Here is an 18,032-nt window from a genome sequence, read left to right on the forward strand (position 1 = left end):
CCCGGGCTCGGCGCGGCTCTCGCGCGGCCGGGGCGGAGTCGCGGGCCGCGGCGGCAACATGGCGGAGGCGGAAGGGGAGAGCCTGGAGTCGTGGCTGAGTGAGTAGCGGCCCCGGGTGCCCCCCGGCCCTCCCCGAGCCTCGGCGCCCCTCAGCGCCGGCGCCCCCTCGGCCTCCCCGCGTCTCCTCAGCGCCGGCGCCTTCCCGCCGGTCCCGGTCCCGGTCCCCTCACGCCGGCCCCGCTCCGCCCTGGTTCCCTCCACCGGGGCCCTGCCCGGGGCAGGGGCGCGGGGCCCTTGGTGCGGCGGCCTGGCTGAAGGAGGCGCGGAGGCACCGCGGCGGTTTCGGTCCCTTCATCAGCGATTTGCTCGTTAAAGCCGTCGGGAACGGGAAGGTCCGGGGCTGGTGCTTCTCCGCACGGCCGAAGCTATCGCTGCTTCGTGGTGCCGTTCTTGCCCTGCTTTCTCTTCTTCCCTAGCTCGGATTTTTTGTTAGCCCGGTGTGCTGCTTTAATGCTGCCTGTGAGGTTGAGAACCGCAGTAATTTCACAATTAAAACTGTGTTCCTGTGTTATACAACCAGGTTTTTCCAGCAGACAGATTCTGCTCTATGCATAGCTGCAATTGCAGGGTAAGAGTTGTGGGCTTCCATTGAAAAACTGCTGCAGACTGAAGTGTTTAAAAAATCCATTATTAAGAAAAAATAACTTGTTATCACAGGATCTTAAACATCAGAAACAGAAGAAATTTTGGCTTCTCCATCTCACAACCATTGCTGAGGATTTTCTCTATGTGTGGTTGGTTATCAGTAGTTCCTATAAGTTAACAGGCCTTTTTGGATGTTGTATGCACCTAGTGCTGTGCAATCCTGACCTAGGACTAAGGCATCTTGAGGTGGCTCGTGTATGAGTCAATAAGATCAGAAATTGCTTTTCATATATTCCAAGTACAGGGGTTTCTGCTGCTTCCCCTGGGGAGGCTATCCTGCAGATCACTAACTTGTTCCCTAGATGATTTTTCCTTTTTTTTTTAATACAGTTATTTGTTTGATTACGGTAGTGAGTATAGTTCTTAACTAGCTGGGCACTATGCAGATAGCAGACAGTCATTAGCCTAAACACCTTAGAGTAAAAAATCTGTTACGCTTTTTTGTTACGTCCTTAAACATGATGAAATAATTCTTGTTCTTTCTTGGTATTATAATACGAAACTCAAATACGTGCATGATATTATCATCTAGTATCGGAGCTCTTGGCTAGGCTATGGTTCTAGCTCTTAGTTCTGGTTTTAGATCAATGCCTTCTGTCACCTGATCGTTTCTGCTCCTCCTCTGAACTCCCCCAGTTTGTCAATGCCTTTCAGCGTTTTAATTGTAGCCAGTGAGACGCACCAAGAAACACCCACATCCCCTTCCTTTTTCTCCAAGGAGAACTGACTCACCGAGTCCGGTTTGTGTGTGAAAATATCTCTGATGGGAAGGATATTTTAGGCTGTGTAGCCTGGAAAACTTCCTGACTGTTCTGTGTTTTGCTTTTTGGTGGTTGTTGTCATTTGTGGAAGTTAAGAGAGCAGTTGGCTCCGTTGGCCGTGCAGTAGCGTAGCCTGGCACCGGGGAACGTGTGCTGAAGAAGAGCGTTGCAGAGGCCTTACTCACTGCGAGAAATTGTGTCTGCCTCTGTATTGCAGCGAGCCTGATTGCGGAGATGTACACAATTTTCGAGGCGTGAGTGTTGCTGTCATTTAAGATGATACATTTATGCCTGGTCACTGCTCCGGTGATTTGCRCTGGTGTGATTATATTGCTCCTCCCATTGGAGGGGAGCAGAGATTTATTGTACAGAGATTGCTGGAGGAGTCGTGCTTACCAGGAAGGCAAAGTGCAAAGGCTGGCGCATCTGAGTGCTTTCACCAGACCTCCTGAGGTTTTTTCTTACAACTATCAAAAAGATGTACTGCATCTAATGCTAACCTTGTGAGTGTGCACCTGCTGTGCCCTTACTAAAGGGAAGGGCCGGAATTGCACAGAAGCAAAGACCAACTTTCCAGTCGGGAAGATGGAAAAATTCTTATTAGCAGTGATTCTTCTGTATCAGTGGTATGCAGCTTTCCTTGCTGCCCTGTCTCGTGTTGTTAGGTGGAGGCATAGACCCATGAAGTAACATCATTCTCATGTCCTAATATTGCAACAAGATCTGGATTTCAGCCTGTGATGATCTAGCATCTTCCTCATCTTCAGTCTCCTTTCAGGCAGCTGGGGGGAGAGTGGGTGATCTTTTCTGTTCCTCTGCCTGCCTGCAGGCTCTTCTCCTGCACTTATCCGAAGTAGAAGAGGAGGTTAGAAAATAATGTCAGTTGTACAAACACAGCTGGATCCCTTAACTTTAGTGCTGCCTGTTCTACTGCACCCGCAAAGAAGCTTATTGATGTTGTATCTCATCCAAGACAGGCTTAGACATTGTCCAGCTATATAATAGATTTAGAGGGATAAAACATTATGATTGTCTTTGTTTCTTTCTTCCATCTTTTGTCATGGGTCAGCATCCTGCTTCTTCTCCCTGGGATACAGGCAGAATATGAACGTTGGACTCTGACGTGCTTCGGTTGGAGATGCCCAGTTCATGTGTCAAGCCTGATATGGGAAAACCCTTTGCTGAGTCAGCTTTTGTCTCTTTTCAATAGAGAAGTAAACCCAGGAGAACATGAGCGTTCATTACCAGTCAATGAATGTTTTGTGGTTCTCTGCGTTCCAGAGTCCTTGCTCTGTAAAGAAAATAAGCACCTTCGTTTCACGTCTAGTGATGCATCTGAATGTTGTTGACTCATTAACTTAGCAGAGCAAACAAGTGCTGAATGGCTCCAATGCTTGGGTCAAGTATGAAGCGATATTATGTGTTGTGAGTGCAGCAGTGTTTAAAAGCTAAGGCATAGGCGGTGGCAGGGCTGGGGTAGTGCAGAGCCTTTTGTTTCCAGGTTGCTAATTCAGGTTTACTTAAGTGCTACTTGAGGGTCCCTGTGAAATGGGGTTTTGAGGCTGGGGCCTAGTGGACAAGTGTCCCCACGAAACCAGACTTTATAGTTGGTACCAAACAGGCCTTTGTTGGTGGTTTGAATGGAGAAGCCAAGGATTTAATATTCCAGAGCACAGAAGTTTCCTTCTTGGAACCRATCCTTTCATGTAAGGGTTGAAGCATATTTATAAGGCAATGCGGAGGAGCTTACTGCCTACATTTTGAGTGTTCTGCATAAAAATAGAGGCTTTTAGATTATCTCTTCATAGACACAATGCAGCTTCATGTAGGGGCACCCTGAAAAGGTTAAGCAAGGTAAACTAGCCCATCTGGGATGCCGAGTTAACGTGGCTGTACTGAGATTGGTACCCAAATCAGTTTAAATACCTGTACTCACCACATGGTCGTGCCATGTAAACACATCAGTCCTTAGAACCAGCACAGGACTTCTGATAAAGCATATTAGCTTTTATGAACTAGGGTTTCAAATGGAGATTTTATGAATGTTAGAAACAGGGAGTTTCTTTATGCGGAACATCATCTCTCTTCAGTAATCTCTCTCCTGAAACTTTACTGTCTTTATATGAGAGCTTTTGGTGCACAATATTAGGCTTATATGATGAATCTGAGTCCAAACTGAGACAGTTAAATAACCTAATGTCATTCAGAGGAAACTTTGGAGATGTTCAGAGCAGCTTTAAGATTTGACATGGAAATGTTGGTTGCATTTTCCTGTTTGTACCAGCTCTCCTTCCCAATTTCAGGGTGTGCAACCCACAGAGGGCCCATTTAGTCGAGTGCCCTTACTTATTTGTGCTCTTCCTGTATTTATTAAATACATTCCATTAACTCCAGCCAAGCAACTGTATTTCTTTTATCTGGGCATGCAAAGCAGCAGAGGTGCTCTGGAGTGCTGAACCATACACAGTGCYGTTTGGCTTGCTTGACAAGACTTTAGGTTGTTAGGTTGTAAGTCTGTTTTTTCATGATGCTTCCCGGGTGTTTAGCAGTTGCAAATGTGGTCATAAGGACTGAGTGCCACATATGCTTTAAGAGTTGCTTGGCCCTGCAGCAGCTGCTTTTGAAACGAAGCCTTCTTTAAATCTCTTGAGTTCAGAAAGTGGCTTAGCTGGTACAGCAAGATGTGATCCTATGGTTAGTCCTCTTTGGATGCCCTCTTTTGCTTACCCAGGGTCCCAGGAGAGTAAGCAGCTTGGCACAGGAATCCACCTATGGAGAGTATTTTACAGATGCAATGTGTGGAACAATTTACAAAATTGTATTATGGCTGTTCTCCTGTGAGGGAGAAAAGCCAAGCAAACATTGTAGGGCTGCTACAGTAGGAGGACTAAGATGCACTTTGTCGAGGGAGGTTTCAGAGGAGTCATTTGGCAGCTGCTGTTTTTATCTGTCTATGAAAAGGAAAAAGGATATATTCTAATGATGATAAAAAATGACAGTTTGTAATGTAACATGCATTGATTTTATTATGCTTCCCTATATGACTGAAGTACAGGCATGTTTGCTGTTTTCTTCCTGTCCTTCCTTCCTGTCCTATACTATCTGGCTAAATAATATTTTCTTTTCTGTATTGATCTCTCTTGTATTTAAATTTCAGGAAATGCTTCTTAAACCCCATCCCATAGATATATAGCTACAGGGTGTTGTTGCTTTCCTTACAGTAAAAAAAACCCACAAAACCACTGCATCATGTCCAGTCATCTCAGCTAGAAAATTAGGTTAAAGCATGAATCTCGTCTACTGTAAACTCAGTGCTCCATCAGAATTAGGTAAAGTATGTTGAGAAGATACATTTGTAATAAAAATAGATTTTCATAGCCTCAGTATTCTGCAGTCAGTACAATAAGCAAGATCCTAGTGCTCGAGGGAGGATCCTTCAAGAGCCTGAAATAGCCCAGTCAGTAAAGCATCGGTCTCCCAATTTGAGCATCCAGGATTTGACTTCCTGGTCAGGTACAGGCTGTGGTGTTGTTACTTGCAAGAACAACTGAATGCATAATAATAAATTTTGGTTCTTATTTCCCAGGAGAAATGCTAAGGCATCTAACAAATCAGCTGGCACTCTGAAAACAAGTGTCAATGCTAAATGACTTGTATTAGACACCAGATATTCCAGCTCTTCCTTCTACAAAATTCTCAGGGAATGCAAAAAGGATTTCCTATCTAGAAAGCATGAGGGTTTAACCTTTAAGTAGTTTAATGTTAGAGCCAAATAGAAAGAGATAGCATTTCAGGCAGAGGGAGGCTGTGTGAGCTCAAGTATTTTCTCTCGTACTCTCGTTTAGAGTATAAAACACTGTGCTTATGAGTACTTGAGATCTGGCATCTGCTTTTTGGAAAGCAGTCAGTCTTCCTAGATATTTGGATGGCTTGACTTGGGCACACCCTTCCCCCTGAACACCCTGGGTAAACAGATACACCACATGTAAACTTATTTCTCCTTTTTTATAGTCGGCGGCAGATGCCAAATGCTTTTCTCTAGGAAATGCATGACCTTTTATTTTGTTTCTTTTGCTCGTTTGGTAATATGTTCTCTTTTCCTTGCCAAAGATAAAGCCACTAACCCATCTAACAGGCAAGAAGACTGGGAATACATCATCGGATTCTGTGACCAGATCAACAAAGAACTTGAAGGGTGGGTGTCCCAAGCACTTAAACTTAGAAATGTTATAACTTAACATTCATAGTGTAAAATATGTCCTATGGTTATTGAAGTTTCATATTTTCTTTTATATATACTGATATCACAAGGAAGATCTGGTTATAAAAGAAACAAGATGCTGCAAGATTTGGTTTCTCTTCTGTGAAAGGCAGCATGATTTAAACCCAGACTGAGTACTAGGAAAATATGAATTCTGAATCTGCCTATTATGCCAACTTCTGTAGCTGCGGGGTTCTCATCTAGCCAAACTGATTCTGTTTTTCAGTCTGTAAAAAGGGTTTATACCTCTTACGGCTTGACGGGGCTTCACATCTTTAAAACCTTTACAAGGCTTAACTGGGAAACCTCCTGGGTCACAGCATTTCTGTGAGGTCAGGAAGGAAGGTCCTCTTCCAGAAAAAGGAAACTAATGCACAGAGAGATGAAGTGATTTCCTCGGGACTGTACTGCGAACGGTTGGGCCTCTCCCAAGGAGGAATCTGGATCTGCTGGCTTGGAGTGCCAGCCTATGCTTCCTTTTTATGTGTAAACACCCCAGCTTTCCGAGATGCCCTGAAGATTTCTTGTTAGCTTTTGTACACTGATGTAAAGATGAAAAGTACTAAGTGGCATTTCCTTTTAATCATGTGAAATACCTCTCGTTTAAACAGTAGAATTTGTGGAAGTCTGAAAATCCCTCAGTGTGTTTGCCTGCTTTGTTTATAATGGGTGTCTGCTTTGTTTCAGGCCACAGATAGCTGTGAGACTCCTGGCTCATAAAATCCAGTCGCCACAGGAATGGGAGGCAGTCCAAGCCTTGACAGTAGGTAGTCCTTGCCCCCTCTGTTAAATCCAGTTATATATCATTTGACATCTTGTGTGTGGAGTGTAAGGGGAGCACATTGTGTATTAGTCCACTGGGGTTAGCTGGGGCCAGTTTTGGGGCTGAGCTCCGTGATTCTCCTCTGCTGGAAGGGAGTGGACAGTGAGAGATAGGGCAGTTACGTAACTGAAGTGTCCAGATTGCTCATTAGCAGTAGAGCAGCCAGAAATAACTGTTTTAGTTTCATCTGCTTTCATTTCTTATCTTCAGGCAAGATTTACGTTCACTGTTGTCAGCCCTAATGGGGAGATGGCTCTGACCCTTATATATATTGCCAAGGGTGGGGGACCAGCTCGCATTGATGTGACGCTCCTAAAGAAGTGGGATTCACACCTTGCATCTCAGAGCAGGAATCCCTATCTCGCTGGTGCAGGTCCTTGAGCTTCCCTATGAGCGGAACACAGCTATGCTGTTATTGTGGGTTTGGGACATTCATTTCACCACCCGTTTCTGTTACTTGAATGCAGGTGCTGGAAGCTTGTATGAAGAATTGCGGGAGAAGATTTCATAATGAAGTAGGGAAGTTTCGCTTTTTAAATGAGTTAATAAAAGTTGTGTCTCCAAAGGTTAGTCCCTGACTTGTTGCCTTACTACTGTATTTACTTTTTGTCTGGCCTCCCTATACTACAAGCAGCATCCAAAATGTTGCAGTGCTCTGTCTGGCTCATTGCATATGTTAACCTATATTCAAGAGCATTTGTTAGCTAATTTTTTTGTGCTCTGATCATTACTTTTCTCAGTAAGCTGTGCTTGTTTTCTGTCAGTGTACAGTCTTTGTACTATTCTAATGCTTCATTTAACTCAAGGGGTTTTAAACCTTGGGGTGTTTTTTAAGAAAAATCAACCCCCAGCATCAGTAGAAGAGAGGTGTGATGCAAAGATTCAAGTATGAGATTTAGCAACGCACCACAGAGTTGTAATCCTCACTGTGCTGCTGACTTGCTGTGTAAAGAGTGCCTGGGCAAATCCCTCAATATCCAGGATCAGGTTAACCTGGTGAAAAATTGATAGAAGCACCCCAGGGCATGAATAATACTGTCAAGTATTTCAAGATTCTTTGTTAGGGGAATAGACTGGAATTCCCCTAGTGTTAGGGGAATATCTGTATTGCTAAAATTTTTAAATAGCAAAAAATCTGAAACTAACAGTGTATCTGCTCTTTCTTTTGCTGAAAATGATTGTAAAGCTTCTGCTCACTTTTACTTCAAATACATTAGAGGAGCTTTTTTTTCCCTCTTAATAAGAGGCATCTTAGATCACCTGCGAATATACGGCTTTTAATGTCTAACGGTGAATTGCCATCTCTGGGTTTGGGCTTTATTCTTAAAAAGAAACGAAGAATGTGAAAAAATGATTTCTGTCTTTTCCCCCACTCTCAGTACCTGGGAGACCGGGTCTCGGAGAAGGTGAAAACCAAAGTCATTGAATTGCTATATAGCTGGACAGTGGCGCTGCCGGAAGAATCCAAAATCAAAGATGCCTACTACATGCTGAAGCGACAAGGTAGGAAGTAAGCTGCTCGTTCACGCATTCTCTCCAGCCTGTGCTTGTAAGCAAGAGTGTCACAAAATGTGCAGCTTCTAATTACATGGGGGGGGGGGGTCAAGGCAAGCTCTGAGAGAGGATAGAACAAGGCAAAAACTTCCTGAAACTTTGGGAAAGCTACCAGTTATATTTAAATGTCTTGGGCTGGGTTGGGTTGTTTTTTTATTAGATTAGTTAAACACCTTGTAAATGCTTGTTTTGGCCTTTTTGCATGGCCTTTTTTAGTTTATCTGGAGCTAGTTATTAGATGATTTATTCAAACACAATTTAAAGCCAAATAAAAGCCTCCACGTAGCCTTTTGCATTCTTTTAACCAGATCACGTTACAGTTGTACCTTCAATTAAGCTGATACAAATTCCTTGTGTAGGCAAGGTGAAAAAAGCTCAGGAGAGAAGCCTGTGGCTTCAACACACACACAAAAAAAAATCTCTTCTAGGAAAGCTTTTTGGGTAGAGGGAAACCTAGAGATTTGACAATGGAACTTGAGCCTGAAGCTTGGCTCTTTCCCCACTTCATGGTTAGGAGTCTGCACATTACCCCATCTTGCATGACTGTCTGCTTTCCTGCTCAGCTCTTTTATACAAACAAATCTCATGCCCTTGAGTTTGCACAAAGCTGGATTGTCCGGGGCTTCACATGGTGGTTCAACAGCTTATGTGAAAGGGGAAAAAACAAATAACGGAGAGCTATTGATTATACTGAGCTATTAGAGGAGCAGTATGGACATGGCAACGCAGTTGCTGGGGTTTTGGCCTTTTTCTGAAGAAAACTTTCCTTGTTTTTCCAGCTAGCATGCTCAGTGATTTCGATGCTGTATTGTTCATTGGAACRGCGTGCTAGTATCAGTGAACAGATCGGCTGCTTGTTCACCTTGATAGCAGCATGTGAATAGTGGGGTGCACTGCCTGATGTGACTGCATGTGCAAACCCATGTGGGTTCCCTCTCTGCTTTCAGGAATCGTTATGTTTGATCCTGTGATTCCTGCAGACAGAACCCTGATTCCTTCTCCACCACCTCGTCCCAAAAACCCTGTGTTTGATGATGAGGAGAAATCCAAGGTATAGTGAAGACTTGTATCATAATCACTGACCAAAAGTGATTACTTAATGCGCGTTTAGAATAAGGAAGAAAAGTGAACTAGTTCAGCTTTTATTTTTTGGGACGTGTTCCATATTTTCACAGAACTCCCAGGTTTGAGTATGACTGCTTTGTCCGTCTCCCTAACCTGAAATCCCAGCTAAGTCCTCGTCTATGTTACGATTATGTCGGTATTCCTGGTTAAAGTGCCATCCAGCTGTAGTACTAGAAGGCAGAGAATGTGTTTCATAGACAGTGCCAGGACTGATGTACAGGAGAAATACAGGTCTGGTGTCAAAAGTCTCTGAAATTTCACCGTATTTGTCCTGTACAGAAGTAAGAATGTAGTAACTTGTATAAAATAGTAAAGCCATAAATGATTCCTGCTGAAGTCACTGTAACTATTACAGCAGTGTAAGCTTTGTAATAGTGGGCTATATCTCTTTTCCCTGAATTGTTCACTTAAATTCCTCTTGCTGCTTCCCTTTGCTAACAGGTCTTTGTTTCCTGAATATTCTTTTCTCATCTTACAGCTTCTAGCCAAGCTGTTGAAAAGCAAAAACCCAGATGATTTACAAGAGGCCAACAAGCTTATAAAATCCATGGTGAAAGAGGTAAGAAATTCCTGTAGGACTGATCCCGGTCAGCAGCCTGCTTTGCAGGTTTAAACAATTTGACCCCAAACTGGTGGAAAGCTTTAGGATCGTGTGAATGGCAGAACTTGGGTTTTTCAGGCTCCAGGAGCATCACCTTAGTGAATTCCTTAGTTAAACCTCAGGGACTGAATGAGACTGCCTGGCAGTGACATCCAGCCTTGTGGGGTTTTGTTTTGTTTTAAAAACTAAGTCAACTGACTCCCATCTAGTCCAACTGGCGAGCGTTGTAGGGGAGTGCAGTCTGATAACTTAGTAGGGCTCTGTGTGAGATGAATGAGTGGGTAATTTTGACTAGATCACAAGTGGGAGATGTTTGTATCACAAAGATGTCTACAGTTGGCATTGCTGTTGGAGGACAGGGCAAGAAGGGGCAAGGACTGAGTGGCACGTTGAAACTAACTACATTCTCATCACGCAAGATGGTTTTTCATGTCGGGATTTGGTGGAACATTGCAGTACTACCCCTGGTGACTGAGGACTGAGGCATCAGCCTGGGTCTTCTCACAAGCAGGCTTCATGGAAACACCTTCCTGTTTGTGGAGCTGTGATGCATCCACCCATGACAGTTATTAGAAACCCTGGAGTCCAGGAAATGACTCACTGTGATTCTGGCAAAAGAGACTGTAGCTTCTAGACTGAAGAGGAGGTATAGGTTACTGAAATCATGTTTTCGTTCAAGCTTCTTCACCCAGGGCAAAGTCTCCAATGTCTTTGGTTGGAATCTCAAATCAGAGGTGGTTGGACATTTTCTACCAGAGATTGTTGGTTGTTCCTAGTAAATGTTTTGTTTCATATGTATCTTTTTTATAAAATGTCATCAAGGACAAACTCCCCCCTCTCCCCCACCTCCCCCCAAAAAACCCACCTTCCGAAAAGCTCAGAAAGGAACTTTTGAGAACATACTGTTTTGAACACTTCTATTTTTAGTTGTGTAATTATTCATTAAAATCTATTTAATGAGACATGTTAGAATTGTGGGATTTCCCAAAATTTTAGAATGGTGGTGAAGAGATAATTGAATAAGTGATGCTTCACATGAATGGAAAATTATATTTTTTTTCTAGTTCAACCTTAAATACACATTACTTGACATGATTTACAGATAACACTTGCTGCAGTGATACTGTGGACCTTACTGGAAAACTCACTTTTTATGTCTCTGTTTTACACTCTGAAGGATGAGGCTCGGATACAAAAAGTGACAAAACGCATGCACACACTGGAGGAAGTGAATAACAACGTGAAGCTGCTTAATGAGATGTTGGTTCATTACAGCAAAGAGGATTCATCAGAGGCTGATAGGGAGCTCATGAAGGTGGGTCTGAGCTGCTCCTTCTTCCCAGAAATCCTGCAGTCAGTCTTTTCTTCTTCCAGATTGTAATGCTGTGCAAAGATCAATAAAAACAGTGCAGTAAAATGGAGAGCAGTGACGAGAAACAAGAGCAGTCATTGGAAACAGCAGGAAGGAAAATAATCATGTTTTTAACACCTTTCACCAAAGACTCAGTGCCTTTCAAGGACAGTGAGTAATAGCTCTGTTTTGCACATGGGGGAAGTGAGGTACAGCAGTTTGCCAAAGATGCAGTGTAGCAGGATTGAGAAGCTGCAATTTGTAATTCCTGCTCCTACTAGGACACACTGATTGCAGTTAGTAATTGTCCCTCACAGCACTCTGAATGAATACACTGAAGGCTGAACCAGGCAGAAAAAATGCCCTTCCCTTCAAAGAAAGAGTTTTAGCTAGTGTTATAAGGTTGGGAGATGGTCAAGAAGGTGAAAATCAAAACAGACAGCAGGGATGGTTGGATAAACCCAGGGCCTTGAAGAGTTGCACTGCATCTAATTTAAGAAATTAAAACTATATATGTATTTAACAGTAAGCTCCTGAAATGATGGTAAAAAACCTAAGAAGCTGGTTTGTTGCCTGTGAATTAGGGATAGTGGCATTTTCTTCCTGCCACCTTTCCTTTGGGTGATTGCAGCCACCGATTAGAGGCATAGAGCCTGAAGCACAGTTCTGCTCTTCCTTGAGCTTTCAGGAACTGCTGCAATAGAAGGCACACAACACTTTTGGACTACAGAGAGAACTGGACAAAAGTGCCGATATGAGGGAGGACTGAGATGTTGTGTTGAAAGTGCAGATCATGTTTAGATTCCCAGGCTGATGTAACGTTTCACAGGCCCATTAATAGGGCAGGGACGAAGGATCTTGGTTGTCCAGCTACACTAGGACATTCAGCCCAGGGAGTCTGGTTACTCTCTTCTGGGCTTTCTGCACTTGGGGAGTTATTCTGTGCGGACTGGTTTTGCTGACAGTAGCCCCTGGCTGATGAGCCCCTTTGTCCTAATCTCTCTTCCCAGGAGCTCTGTGAAAGGTGTGAAACCAAAAGACGGACGTTATTCAAGCTGGCCAGTGAGACAGAGGATAATGACAGCAGTTTGGGTAAAATAAAACACACTTCTCCTTTTTGACTGCTGTCGTGACCTGTGACTGTGCAAGGTTGTAGTAAGGGAACAGCTGCTGTAAAGATGCCTCTTCCACTGTGGATTCACTTTGCTTTGAACAAGCAGATAAAAGACAAGATCCTTTCCTCTCTATGCATATCATTTAAATTCAAGCAAGGTAGACAGTAGAGTTGATGGCTAGGGAGACTGGGGGGAGGGGGGTAGTGTGGGAGACAGGAGTTGCTTTGGAAGGGGAAGGGAGTTGCTGTGGGGAACAAAGCCTTGGAGTCGTGCTTATTGTTACTGCAGTCCCTATGGTACAAGCAAGGTCAGGGTCTTGCTTAGAGAAGGATGGTACTGACAGAGAGTAATGAAACTCCCAGCCAAATAATTGTGTTTTTTCTTGTTAATTATTTAGCTGATAACTGAGTACTCAGCATGAGTGAAAATGAAGTTACTGAAGTCCTTGAGGTCATTTTTTGTCTCTCTTGCATGTAGGGGATATTCTGCAGGCCAGTGACAACTTATCCCGTGTGATAAATTCCTATAAAAAAATAATAGAGGGGCAAGTGGTCAATGGTGAAGTGGATCTCCCTGTGATGTCTGTAGCAGAAGGTGAGTTCCTGAGAAACTAACTGTTTTGTTTTTAATCCTGCAATTTTAAATCTTTTGGACAAGGTTTCCTATTAATTGCAGTTAAGTAGGTACTGATGGTTCTTCTGGCCAACTGTTTGTGAGTCAAAGGGGGACAAGACAGCTCCCAAGCAGTACGCATTGATGGACCTGCCTCTGAACAATGTGTGTGGCTGGAAATTCTCATACGTTTTCCTTTTCACCTTTGTCCTGTCTCTTAATGGTGACATGTAAAAAGAGGACAACTTTATCTAAAGGACAAGAGCAGGGGAGTGGGAGCTAGGCCAGGGGTCCTGTTCCTGGCTTTGCCAGCGATTCCATGTGTGAAGCTAGGCCAGTCACCTGCTTTACACTTCAGTTTCACCAGTGAAAGCTCTGGATGTATTTTGTGTGGCAGAATCACCACTTGGGAGTCACTTTGATATTTCTGGATAAAACGCAGTAGAATAAATACATAATGCTGACAGCTTCTTGTTGGGGCAAGACTGTTATAAATATGAAGACTGTTATAAATATATAGACTTCCTGTCTAGACCAGACAGAAAGTATACATTTCTCTTGACTCTCTAGCTCTCTCGTGGCCTGTGTTTATCGTAAGTCTGTAGGGTCTCTCAAAGTCTCATCTGGGCTCAAAAGATTTAGAAGAGCCTGCAAACTTTGCTACAAGAAGTGCTGGGGAAAGTGCAGTGGCTAAAGTCCATGTTTCTTTTCAAACAGATGTTGCCCAAGTACCTGGGTTGATTTAAGCAGCTTGTGGACAGCAAAGGGTTAGGTGGAAAGCATTTGGGTTTCCTCTATTATAAGGAGCCGTAAGCAATGATTAAATGGGGACCATGTTACCTAAACCATCTCTCTGATAACTTCTTCTGTACGTTGTGCTTGCTCTGAGCCTTTTGCCTTCTTTCCTAGTAGTGCTCTTCTCCTGTCCGCTGCAGGGAGTGACTCCACCAGTAATCTCAACACCCTCATTGACCTTGCTGGATTGGACGTCACTAGCACCCCGCCACCTCCAATGCCGCCCACCACACTGACGCCAGCCCCCCCACTAGCTCCCCCCCCAGCAGAAATCCCCATTCTCCCACCTCCTCCCCAGACGTTCGCTCACTCCCGGAGCAGTTCCTCTAGCCAAGTGGAAGCCGCACCCGCTCAGCAGAGCAGCACGGCCAACTCCCTCTCCTTGCTGGATGAGGAGCTTCTGTGCTTAGGTAAGAAACCAAGGGGCTCAGAGATGGGCTACTCAATCCATGCCTAACAAAGGCCACTTCTTTCCTCCAGCGCGAGTGTAAGGGCTGACTGTGCATGTAGCGTGCCTAAAAGGAGCGTGAGATACCTCTGATTTCTACCACACCCGATTCCTCCTGCTCTTGGCTCATCCAGCAGGTTATTTAGTTAACCCCTGGAGCTGTCCCCGCACTGCCCTGGATCTTGGTGGAGCCTATCTGAAGTTTCCAGTTGTGTAACAGGTCCAGTGCATGCTGAGGGAGGGTCGAGGGAGCCTGGTGTTTCAAAGAGCAGTTGAGAGCACTGGTATGTGCCATTCACAAAACATGAATACTGGGATATCCTTCCTTGCTCTAATTCTGGTCAGCCCTCTGTGTCCTCAGGTCTGTTATTTCTAGAGAAGTCTGGGGGATTTCTGAGACACTCCTCTGCATCACTCTGATTATAAAACTAGTCTGAGCCAGTACTAAAAAAAACTCTGATGTTCCCAGAGTAGGGTGCAAGTAAATTGAGCTGAATGTAATCACAGTCTGATCTCTGTGGGTGCTTGGACATGCAGCATACCTCTGCTGCAGTTTGGTACAGGTTTCACAACTGACTGAGCAGCTGTGCTAAAGAGCAAGGTGTTTTTGAGGGGTTGCTTATGGGAGCCTGCAGGAGCCCTGACATGAATAGCAGGGGAGGCTGCAGATAAGAAGGGTTAGGAGAGCCGTGTGCGGGGTTTGTCTGTTCGCTCCTAGTGCTGTCAGTCTCACCATAGACTTGCAATATGTTTCAGTCTTTCATCGGGTTCTTGGGTTCTGGCAGAGTTGAATCAAGTAGTTTGGTACTGAAATAACTGCCAAGGGATGACATCTAACTCATTTTCTCCTTCAGTTACCTACTCGTTGTTTTTGCTTTCAGGCCTGAATGATCCAGCCCCTGCAGCAGTGAAGGAGACATCAGAAAACAACCAGTGGAGCATGTTTGAGGTACAAAGGAAGGAATTTCTCTCTGGGGGTGTTGTCATTGTGGGAGGTCTCAGGACACACACTGTCACGTCAGAGAAACGTGTGATCACATGTACAGGCAGAGGCACAGCTGTTCCTGAGGGGGAGTCTAGCCTAGCCCTGAGATCTGGGATAGCTGTGTCTGCACAGAGTAGATATCCCTCTATTGAGCATGGCTTTCTCAGTTTGCAGTCTGTCCCCCATGATGTTAGCACTTCCTTTGCTTAAATTACAGATCAGATGTAGTCCTGACATAGGCCACAGACTTTGCTGCTTGCCACCCACCACCTGTTTTTGCGGTAAATCTATCTCCCTCTGTAACAGTGCCACCTCTGCCACAGGGGGTGGCAGTGACTTAGAGCATCTCTTTGCCCTCTCTTGCAGAATGACCAGTTGGACCTGGATTTCTTTGGTCCGAAGATGGGGACTGTCGCTTGCAACCCTGCAGGGAACCCTCTTCTCCATCCCACATCGCAGACTGCGTGTGGAACGTCAGTGACGCTGCCCTCTGCTTTCACAGCCTCTCAGCCTGCTCCCAGTATCCCTGCACCAAACTCGGCCCCATTTGTGTTCTCTGCTGGACCGGCTGCCCCTGTGGGGCCTCCTAAGACTATGCCAGCTGCTCCTGGGTACTTCAGCTCAGCTGTGGGAAACAACATGTCCAATAAGATGGATGCACTGGGACAGCTCCTTGAAGAAGCCAAAGGGTAACTAACAGTCCTGGACTTCATTTTGTTTCTGTCATTAGGGAGCAAAGCTGACTGCAGAGTGTCACATTCAGAGACAGACACATTCAATGCTCTGGTTTGGTAGAAATTTGTGATTGGGATCTTTCTTCTCTGAGAGTCTCAATTTACAAACTAACACGAGAGTCCTACCTCCAGCAGGGAAAGGCAGACACTGCTAGGTAGAACACAGCAGCTGTTTACTTCGGCAGGGCCACGCTATTCCCTCATGTAAGTGAGCAACTGTTAGGCTGAGCAGACTGCTATGGTAGAGAGGCCTTTGCCAGTCTTAGCCTTGCCTACCTTTGCCAAGGTGGGCTCTGCCTTCTTGACTTGAAGAGGGTGATGCCTATATCTCCACCACCACAACTTTCCACGTAGCTCTGCGTTTTACATGAGGCCTTACTGAGTCGCTGGACTGTAACCTGGTTGCAGGCCGCTGCTTTGTTCTAATGATACTCTGTTATCTCGGGGTTTATGGTGAAATGCTTACTTCGCATTCAGCTCAATTTTCCATGTTTCTTCTGTCTTCCTTCCAGGACTGCCACCCAAGGCATGGCTACACCCTCAGTGTTCCCTGGGGTTACTTTGCCAGCCACTTCCACCTCTGCCCCGTTAATAGCCCCTGCAGGGCTGCCAGTCACTGCCCCGGGAGCCCCTCCAATTCCTTTCCCAAGCAGCTGCACTGCTGGCTCAGGAAGCCCTCTCTTCCAGTCAGCATCATTCCAGCAGCAAGGCAGTCCCATGAAAGCACCTGAAATTTCTTTGGCCAACGTCCATGTTCCCTTGGAATCCATTAAACCCAGTAAGTATCGCAGGTTTTTCACCTTTCTCTGAATGTTTTTTTTWAAATCAAAGCTTCCTGACAAAGGTCATCAAGTGGAGAAAAGGGTTGTATAACGAAATGTTCCAGGCAAATGGTCAGGTTGCCTAATGCTGCTACAGATTGTCTTCTGCAGCATAAACCTGCATTTGTCTCCCCTCCTCTCTCTGCGGCAGGCAGTGCCCTCCCAGTGACAGCCTACGACAAGAACGGTTTCCGGATCCTCTTGCACTTTGCCAGGGAGTGCCCACCAGGAAGGTCAGATGTGCTAGTCGTCGTCGTGTCAATGCTGAACACAGCACCGCTTCCTGTGAAGAACATTGTGCTGCAGGCTGCTGTACCGAAGGTAGGGGTGTGCAGCACAGACACAGGGCAACGTGAATCTGGGTGTTCAGGAAGGCCTGGGTATGAACCTGGGGACTTGGGTGGAGCAGCCTCCCTGGTTCTGCCTTTCTGTTGGCTCTGTTCTGCCTGTTTCCAAAACACAAAGTGGTTCTCAGAGACAGAAAACACTGAATAGGATAAATCAAGAACTGTAGTTGTGAGTGTTTTCTTGCCATCTAAGATCAATCCTGCTCCACACAGTGACAGGATTGTTACGTGGTTAGAGCCATCCTTGAGGTCTGTGGAAATGATGTCTGATTCATGTTTTGAATACTATCCCAACTTGGCTATGATCTGCCTATCATTGTGAAAGCATCTGCATTAAAACCTCTGCCACGAGAGCACTCATACAGGAAGGTGCTGTCGGGATTTACCTGGCCAGTGCATTCACTCTGGGCTGATCTGTCAGCCTGTGTATCATGCGCACGCTGGGCTGGCTCTTGTCTTCCCTCATCCTCCTGTTTGGATTAATTCTCTTCAGCTTGGATGTGTGCTGTTAATCTTGCCAGCCTGTGCATACATCTTTCATTGTCCCCAAGGCAGAAGATATTCCCTGAGGTTCCGCTTTCTTTTTCATTTGCAGTCCATGAAAGTGAAGTTACAACCACCCTCTGGCACAGAGCTGTCTCCATTTAATCCCATCCAGCCACCTGCTGCCATCACCCAAGTCATGCTTCTGGCAAATCCTACGAAGGTGAGAGGGGGCAGCCTGTCATGAGGTGGGATTTATCCTGTCCTTGTTGGACAAATTTCATGTAAACTGAATTCTGCAGGGGGTTTGGACTTAACATTTGAGCAGATACAGCTGTTTATTCTTAACCTGCCCTCCAGAGGTCCAGAGGTGGTCATTGCAGGAGTGTATTAGTGATGTTTTCAGTTCAGGGCTAGAGGGAGTCTGGTTCCCCAACAGGCCTTTTCAGCAAGGAAAAGTATGAGAAGGACCTCTACATTTCTCCAGCTAAATGGCAACAGCCATATGAGG

At 45.1% G+C, this 18,032-nt stretch overlaps 2 protein-coding genes across 5 annotated transcripts in view; one reads left to right on the plus strand and one right to left on the minus strand.

Moving 5' to 3' along the window:
• The first annotated feature begins 20 nt into the window (after nucleotides 1–20).
• Nucleotides 21–18,032, plus strand: part of GGA3 (golgi associated, gamma adaptin ear containing, ARF binding protein 3) — a 21,487-nt gene continuing 3,475 nt past the window's right edge. The window contains exons 1-17 of one of the 3 annotated variants that reach the window (XM_026090328.1): nucleotides 21–98; nucleotides 4,688–4,795; nucleotides 5,577–5,661; nucleotides 6,415–6,490; nucleotides 7,018–7,116; nucleotides 7,930–8,053; nucleotides 9,052–9,155; nucleotides 9,708–9,788; nucleotides 11,008–11,145; nucleotides 12,192–12,273; nucleotides 12,774–12,890; nucleotides 13,844–14,113; nucleotides 15,033–15,100; nucleotides 15,503–15,825; nucleotides 16,383–16,648; nucleotides 16,843–17,012; nucleotides 17,634–17,744. In XM_026090328.1, coding sequence (XP_025946113.1) covers nucleotides 4,753–4,795; nucleotides 5,577–5,661; nucleotides 6,415–6,490; nucleotides 7,018–7,116; nucleotides 7,930–8,053; nucleotides 9,052–9,155; nucleotides 9,708–9,788; nucleotides 11,008–11,145; nucleotides 12,192–12,273; nucleotides 12,774–12,890; nucleotides 13,844–14,113; nucleotides 15,033–15,100; nucleotides 15,503–15,825; nucleotides 16,383–16,648; nucleotides 16,843–17,012; nucleotides 17,634–17,744 — 2,157 coding nt within the window. In that variant the 5' untranslated portion in view covers nucleotides 21–98; nucleotides 4,688–4,752. Of the gene's footprint in view, nucleotides 99–4,687; nucleotides 4,796–5,576; nucleotides 5,662–6,413; nucleotides 6,495–7,017; nucleotides 7,117–7,929; nucleotides 8,054–9,051; nucleotides 9,156–9,707; nucleotides 9,789–11,007; nucleotides 11,146–12,191; nucleotides 12,274–12,773; nucleotides 12,891–13,843; nucleotides 14,114–15,032; nucleotides 15,101–15,502; nucleotides 15,826–16,382; nucleotides 16,649–16,842; nucleotides 17,013–17,633; nucleotides 17,745–18,032 lie in introns of those variants that run through there. The other 2 variants (XM_026090329.1, XM_026090332.1) reach the window with 2 other exon arrangements.
• NUP85 (nucleoporin 85) overlaps nucleotides 11,125–18,032 on the minus strand; it is a 23,222-nt gene continuing 16,314 nt past the window's right edge. Inside the window, exon 19 of one of the 2 annotated variants that reach the window (XM_026090334.1) lies at nucleotides 11,125–11,213. The gene's annotated coding sequence lies outside the window, so the exon portion shown is untranslated. The remainder of the gene's footprint in view (nucleotides 11,214–18,032) is intronic. The other variant, XR_003257612.1, reaches the window with a different exon arrangement.

The sequence above is a fragment of the Apteryx rowi genome, unplaced genomic scaffold (genome assembly GCF_003343035.1).
Source record: "Apteryx rowi isolate R43461 unplaced genomic scaffold, aptRow1 scaffold_86, whole genome shotgun sequence".
Classification (NCBI taxonomy): domain Eukaryota; kingdom Metazoa; phylum Chordata; class Aves; order Apterygiformes; family Apterygidae; genus Apteryx; species Apteryx rowi.